At 34.9% G+C, this 8,425-nt stretch overlaps 1 protein-coding gene across 1 annotated transcript; it reads right to left on the bottom strand.

Moving 5' to 3' along the window:
- Positions 1–947: 947 nt before the first annotated feature.
- On the bottom strand, positions 948–5,308 carry LOC102809663 (uncharacterized). The gene is made up of 7 exons (XM_085495678.1): positions 5,219–5,308; positions 4,538–4,654; positions 3,996–4,235; positions 3,758–3,865; positions 2,392–2,472; positions 1,746–1,850; positions 948–1,563 (listed from the first exon to the last, which is right to left on the bottom strand). Exons 2-7 carry the CDS (start codon positions 4,614–4,616, stop codon positions 1,307–1,309), a joined length of 870 nt encoding a protein of 289 aa, XP_085351804.1. The 5' UTR covers positions 4,617–4,654; positions 5,219–5,308; the 3' UTR covers positions 948–1,306.
- Between the last annotated feature and the right edge of the window lie 3,117 nt (positions 5,309–8,425).

Here is an 8,425-nt window from a genome sequence, read left to right as displayed (position 1 = left end):
ATCGCATCAACAAACTTGAGTATGCATGTTTGTCTTTATATTCAAATGTTACAATTATATTAAGAACCTTTTATTAGTGACATAGAGATTTGTCGCTAGTGGTCTAATAATAGATTCTATGTTTATGTTTAATGATGTAATAAGACAAATTTACCCACGACTTTTCTCAGTAAAGCACTGGGATGTGTTTAGCTAAATGCGGAAAGTGTTTTTACTCTAAGCACAGTACAGCAACTACAATAATAGACGATTAGTTCAAACAGGAATATCATAGAATCTGAGATTTCGGGGAATTGGACAAAACAATAATCATATCATAAAGGAAAACTTATTTATTCATAAGTTAAGTAGTCACCACTTTGAACACTTATAGAAACAAACACAAGATGAACACGGTTGTTTTCCTAGTTTAACCATACACAGAAAGTCGGCAACTATTGCGTGGAAAAGAAGAATATGCTCACGGATAATCATAAGATTTACAAAAACAAACTAGAATTTACAATGTAAGTCAAAAGCAATCTTCATTGTGAAATTAAAGTTTAAAAAAGTGGCCAATTATTTGATATATATATATATATTTGATGTATCTTGAACACAACGCCCGTAACCATACAATAGCATTTCTCTCATGATACAGTTCCACGAGCTTGTCTTGGGGAGCAGCTGGCGAAATCGGAACTATTTATCTTCTTCTCAACATTGATGCATCATTTTTGTTCTCTCGTCTGCAAGGACATATCATGCCATCATTGCAGCCACACGTGGGATATCAATGACACCAAAACCATACAAACTCATCTAATTTCATCTCAGCATCCCATGGAGATTATGGAGGTGCTACACAAAATACCGTATTACAACACGTGTATCTAGTATGCACTTTAAACTATTCTCATTCTACGCACATTTCGGTTCTATACCCAGACTATATCACTCGATTTAAGTTTTTTAAAGCGCACAAAAGTGTTTATTTTGTTCAAATAAAAAAAAATACATCAGTACAAATTTTGAAGTTATGTGTCCATATGAGAGAGGATTGTTTTTATATATTGTATACAGGTCGTAATATTCAAATACCACAACCAAACATAATTTCAATTGTTGAAATTTCTTGAGGTCATTTGCATGTTTATGTTTTGATGGCTATAACACAAATTCATTTTAGAAGTGGGCCTTAGGAATTCAGATTCATTTTATTTTTCAAATTTTCTCGAAATTGTAAAAAAAATGGAGCAATAATTATGCGTACATGGGTATATAGGAGATGTTCCTACAAAATGGGAATGCAAATGAAACTAGATAACTAATGGTAGCAATATTGTAGTTTTTCCACTAAGGGCTGTCTGTGTATGCGTTTCAATAATTGCCGAAGTAAACCAAAATTTGTACACGAGATTTTACCAGTGCTTTGTAAATAAAGAAATAGATTCATTCCAGTTTTGATCTTATGTTCATCTTTTCGTGACAGTTGTTTACCGATCAGGAGACTCTTCATCTCTTCAACCTCATAGGAGCAAAGATCATCGCTAATTTCCTTCAGAATTTTTGTGAATGCTGGTACTGCAAATAAATAAATAAATAAATAAATAAATAAATAAATAAATAAATAAATAAATAAATAAATAAATAAATAAATAAATAAATAAATAAATAAATAAATAAATAAATAAATAAATAAATAAATAAATAAATAAATAAGACTATCGTAGCTGTAATGAAGAACTTGTTGAATCAACACATACTTTCCTTATCAGTATCTTGTTTCCTCTTTGACTCTGAAACATTTGTAGCGTCTGCCGATCTCGTTCTTTTGATTCTGGTGTCAGATTGTTTGCTAGATAATACTGCTGGAAATTAAGACATAAGTACATTGATTTATATATAACGTTATATTATTGTGACATATCATTACAAATTCAGAGCTATTTTGCTACCACGTCATATTTCACACTGATGTGAAAAATGTACTTTACGATGTGCCTCACAGTATTTTGGCTATTGGGATAACTTCACAGTATAGATATAATTCACGAAGAACTTTACATGCTACATATTATACGAGATGATTGTAAATATTATGATTAATAATGTTTGTACGTTTTATTTTCTTACTGTGCGAGGTGCGAAAGTACTTTAACAGCCGTTGCCTGTTTTTCAACATTCGTATGAGTCAAAGTGTATTTTGTGATATTGCATCATCGTTCTTCAGTGTGTCGCCGAATACGGGCATTTTACATTACGTCCCTCAGGTATTTTATCTTTGGGAAATCACATTACTAGATGTTTATGTCTGAACAATTACCAGAGATTGGGGTATTTTTGTGCACCAATAATATCATTGTTCAATAGATCTGATGTGTTTATAACATCTTTTGCTAACTAACTTACATGTATGTGCCCGTGTTATATGTGCTGTAACGGCACTGTCACCTTGTGTGTCACGTGGTCCAGGTTCCCTTGATACAATACCTATAAGTATTAATGAATCGTATAATATATAAAAATGTTCGGCGACATCCTGTAATACTCCATCACCCTCTAAAATGTGTGAGCGCAGACTCAACAAGGATTGCTACATAATGGATATATGGTGGCCATAAAAGCAGAACGTGAAAAACACAATAAAGCGTTAGAACAATGTACCATGAATGGATTATCATTACTTTTCAAAAGTTTTACAATATGATCTTCAAAAAGAAATAGTAGGTATTATCACATCTCACTGCTGTTACGCATGCTGTGATTGGTTGAGAACCGGTCACATTACATTTAATTAAAATGAATATTATATGGTATATTGCCCGTCAAGTGGAGATTACATGGGTATATGACATGGATGACGTCACTGAAATTACTGTGAATCGATACTGCGCATAACAAATCGTTCGTCGTTCGCTTCACTGCTGCTGTCGCTGTTGCTTTCGGGGTTGCTTTTGAGGTTTTCAACAAACTTTAGACATCCGAAATATACATCGACGTGTCAGAATGGAAATTAAGTAAGATACTCTGTTTTGATGATTAGGGTATTCTATATACAGCAAAAACGTCTCGGCCGGGATCGCTGCGGCGCGTTCTACGCTGTTAGCATTTCTACGCATTCCACGCCGATGCTAACTGAGAACGCTATTAGCTGTGTGAATAAAAGGTGTGGTATGTTTGTGAGAAGTAATTTCAGTCACTTCAACGACAACGACAACGCCATATTTATCTGGCGAGTGGCCAGATAACTGGCGTTTAAGAATTTCTCAATTCATTCAAAATAAATTGAGTGATTCCCACCCGATTCATACTGCTGAAACAAGGTTACTAAAAAGGATATCCATGGGTGAAAATAACATTTGCTGTGTGTATTTCGCAGCTTGTTCCGCTTTTTCAATTTATCTATGCTATTAAGTAATGTGAAACTTGTTATAATAGATAAAATAAAATATTGCATACTACAAATATATGTGTTGTTATTTTGTGGGAGAGCGGGTGTGAGTAATGAATGGTAGACGTGATTGTGCATGGTGGATGTCTGCTCGATGAGTTAAAATAAATAACACGTGGTCATTCGGGCAGTATCACGATTTGTTGGGCTGTTGTTCATGACCATAATATTGATGATGTCCTCACCCTCGGCTCTGGCATCAATCATTATTATGGTCATGACCACCACCCCTTGGGCAGTCAACAAATCGTGATATTACCCTCACAAGCATGTATTGTTAGTTAAATATAGCCCAATCATAATCAGACAGGAATTATAACATACCCTTTCTGCCAGTAGACTTTTTCTTCTGTTGCGCTGACTGCCCAAATAGGTTATCTGGAGATCTTTTTCGTTTGCTTCCAACCATAGATGACGTATCATTTGTGGTTGCTTGTAGTAAAACAAAATATTACAATCGTACATGTACTACACTCAGGGTCGTTCTGAATTTCATAAATACATATCTCATTTGACCCTAAACTTGATTACAATGCCATTGTTAGAGACAAAGACGTATTACCTTTGGTGGTATGTCCTAATTTTTTATTGTATAGGTCGGTAAATTTCTTTACTTTATCAGCAAGTGTCTTCATTCTAACATTCTTATTTTTCAACATTTTAACAAGGAATGTTGTATTTGTTGGTGATATGACATCATCGTCTCGCAGTGTGTCTAATAAATCTCCAGGGTCTTCCATACTACACAAATCACTTGCGGGTATTTTGTTTTTACAAAGTCGCTTTAGTGCCTTAAATTTCTCTAAATAACATGAAAAACAAGTACACAGAAACAGTTTGTATAAATATATGTACATCCAAATAAATATTGTCTGAAAAATAATAAATCGATTAGTTAAATAAAAATAAAATTAAGGTCAGTTAAATGATATAAAATATAATGGAGAGTGGGTGAACGAAAACTTGCTAATCATTCATAAATTGTAAGCATGACATTGCCACATTTAAATGAATATTTAAGGTAGTAATATAAGTACAAAGTGTTGGCAACTTGACTATATTCATGCATAGCTGTTTCTAGAGAACAACTAAGAACAAACTTACTAGATTTTATTTCGGATGCCACCTCTTCCAAAAACTCCGTAAATTCGTCGAGATCTGAATTATCTTCTGAACTTGACATTCTGCTTGGTGCTACTATCTCAAGAAAAGCAATCAACGCTGTAAATATAATGGGAATATAATCCAGGTTATTGTATCTTGGTTTAACACAGTGTCAGTTCTATTATAATTTATGACTGTCATATAATGACTCTAATGTATTACATTGTGGATTTTAGCTAAGCAAAGCGTAAAAATATATAGGAGACAAATGTGCATTGGTAGCCGGTAATACATAGCGAAGGTAATACATAGAACAGTTTCGTTAAACATGTATGGTGACGCATATTTTCAAATAGCATATATCTTTTAATTTTAATTTTAGGTACGTATGCTGAAATTAGCATGATATAACTCGATTCAGAAGAAATCTATGTTTTATATATTAAACAACAGAACAATTCCCTGTCATTGTGGCGTACATTCTATTCTGATTTATCGGTAACAACTCTGTGACTGTACACAGGATATATAGGCCACCTTGTCTGAGGCCGCCATTGCTACTATCTTGCTAATTAATATGGTAAAAATTAACACACGTAAACTAACCTTAATACCTGGATTCTAAATTGTACTACCGCAAAAGATTTCGTATTATATTATATCTTTAAATGTATGAAATACCTTATTTCCAAGTAGTAAGTTACTCAAACAGAGTATTGCTTCCGGCTTGTATAGCAAACGCGCTGCTATTTTAGGTGGTTTGGAAAAACCCACTCTATTCTTAACTAAGCGCTTGCGCATTATATCATAGTCCAAATCACGTCATGACAAATGACATGTTTACAGCCTGTAAACAACAATATAGACTAAAATATTGTGGTTAGCTATGGTCGGAGGTGCACAATAGTCTACCCTAGATATAGAGTCGTGTTTTATAAAGCGACTTGCATTAACGACTGAAACATTTTCAATGGGATGTTTATCTTTACAAACTTATTTCGAACTTATTTCTGAAAATATTTGCCCGCTTATACCACGAGGAGGATATAATAGATATGTATGGGTTTTACACTTTCAGATTGCAACAATTCTAACCAATATCGCGACAAAATGTTAAACTATACATCCTACTTATGGGTAGAAATACAACTATACAAAACTGTACGCTATTATACTCGTACTAACTGACAATGAGATTATTAGTGTATTACCTCGGGAAACAAAAATATACCAAACAAAAAGCGTAGACTATTTATAATATATATTTATATGAGTTGTTTACTTCAATAAATATTCGTAGTAGAATAGGTTTTACCAAGCACTGGGATTAATGGCAATGTCAATCGTCAAATTACCTAAATATTTTAACGGAAAAATCATTTATACACTAGTGTTGTATTTTATAATAGTAAAACATGTGCATGATTCTCATAACTTTTATTTATCTTTAGGATTCTTGGTAGTCTGGTATGCTCAATAGTCGCTGTATATTTTGGATACTGCTAACATTTATAGAGACGCTGCATTTAATGTAGCCATTACTGTGATCTAAATGGGACCCATTTTACCATAGCCATCCAGATACAATCTATACAAGAGGCTCAGTCAGTGTCACCGGGGACATTCTGTCAAGTTTTGTGTTATTTGAGTTTTGCAAAACCCGAAACCGCAATGTATTGAAACACCAATTGTATTGTACAGATTCTTGCATCTCAACAAATTATGTTTTTTTTGGCCGTTCTCTGTGGTATTCTCATAATAATCTCATATGACGCACTAATTCGTTGATCTGTTAAACGATGCGCATATGATGATAGTAGTAATGCAATGTCGAACTTATATCCATTTGCTATTATTCTTTATGGACTGAATACGGCTTTTGCGGCCCGAGGTCATGCGGCGGAAGCGCCCGAAGCTGTACAATCGAGGGCAGCAAAAGCCGTATCCAATCCATAAAGGTTTTATCATATACATTAGTCTTTAGTTGTGTTATTTTTCGATCGTCTGGCCCAAAAGAAACCCTATTCGATTTTATCCGGGGTCGATACATGCCGTTTTACTGGCGCGGATTTATACGGGGGATTCTAAAAGACGCAAACGCGGCAACAATTCTCACACAATACACAAACGAATGTTACCAAATATATCCACAAATTACGTTTTAATGAAACAGCAAATGAACGTAAATTTATAACAATATTTTAACGGTAATAAATACGAACTCATTATAAACTTTCTTTCTTAAGAATGAACGCTACAGTCCAGCTGAGTTGGTCTGGTTTACTGACCATCCGAAAAACGGGCGTTTTCTAGAAGCTGATGTTGTAGCCACAGGTAGAGACACGTTGATTTTACAGTTGTTAAAAAAATGTAGTCGGTGAACGAGAAAAAATTGCTTGACAAGAAGTAGTTTGGTTTACAGTTCTAGATTCTGGCGTAGCTCAACTAAGAATATCTGAAATGCGCCGATGATCTTCCGTGGAGACAGTATTGTCACAGTCAGCTGGCATCGGTGTCGCTGGGTGTATCAAGCAATACGAGGTATATGATAATGTGGTATTTGTTATCGTGCAAATGAACGGCAAAAAAGATTCACGAAACAATTATGTTTTCACGTCGGTGGAGCTTTGCAAGGAAAAGAAAACTGTTGCAGCAGTACATACCGTAACATATGTCGTACTTGTATGAACTATTGTATGTTCTCTTAAATTCACCATCGAGGGCGTGATTTCGGTTCGTGTCGAGCGTCCGTGCAGCAAATCTCGGCACGTGCCGAGTTGCGGTCCTTATAAATGATCGGTACGTGCAGGTAAAAACTCGATCTCGGTCCCGACCGTTCATACACGAATTACGGCACGTGCCGAGAACTCTGATGTGAACGCCACATATATTTATTCTTCTGTTATATTCAAGATAACAAAATAGAAGTGACAGAGCGACGAACGCATCGACGACGTCACGTGTTCGCTTAAAACGCTATGTTGCAATGAACGCACACGTTCCGCACGAAAAGTTTACCACCTTTATTACTAATTCAATTTTAATTGGTATTAGTACTTACACCAGGTTTACTTGTTTTAAGCATTTTTCATCAATAGTGCTCGCAGTCGTGCGATCTCGATTCAGTGAGACATTTGAACCAATTTCGCAGGTCTTTTAGTGTCAGATACTAGACTTTGTTTCAGTCAATCAGATTCAGACCAACCATGTTACATGGTACATATATTTATAGCTCATTGTATGTTAACAACGCTGAAAGACCGAATCTTTGGTATGCAGATGAGCTTTCAGTCTGCAATCAGATAAAAGTTGGTTTCCGAGTAAGAGAACGGGATTCTTTGAACACACTCATAATGTTTATAACGACGCGAATGTTTGTTGTCGTTTCCATGGCGACAGTCACTGCCATTGAATTGGGTCTGCTTGCCTCAGCATACTTTTAAAATTTGAATTGAAACCATAAATTTAATTGCGAATACATTTGTTGTAATTTGTGGTAAAATTTCTGCTTGGAAGCCTCCTATAATTGCATCTCTAGTTATGAGTCATAAGATGAGATTTAATTGTCGGGTCAAGATTAAATTAGTTTTACCAACACTGTGTGTAATCTGGGTTAAACATTTTATCACGAACACAGCTACCGTAAGATTATTAATTTAAACTATTTACGTCGTCCATCAGTACGTATGCTGGAATTGACATGATATATTCTGGATTCGGAAGAAATCTATGTTTTACATATTAAACAACAGAAGAATCCCCTGTCATTGTAGCGTACATTATATTCTGATTTATCGGTAACAACTCTGTGACTGTACACAGGATATATAGGTCACCTTGTCTGAGGCCGCCATTGCTACTATCCTGCTAATTAATATGGTAAAAATA

This window comes from Saccoglossus kowalevskii, chromosome 22 (assembly GCF_978046115.1).
Source record: "Saccoglossus kowalevskii chromosome 22, keSacKowa6.1, whole genome shotgun sequence".
NCBI lineage: Eukaryota > Metazoa > Hemichordata > Enteropneusta > Harrimaniidae > Saccoglossus > Saccoglossus kowalevskii.
The sequence above is the reverse complement of the archived record's forward strand: the minus strand, read 5'-3'. Positions and strand labels throughout refer to the sequence as shown.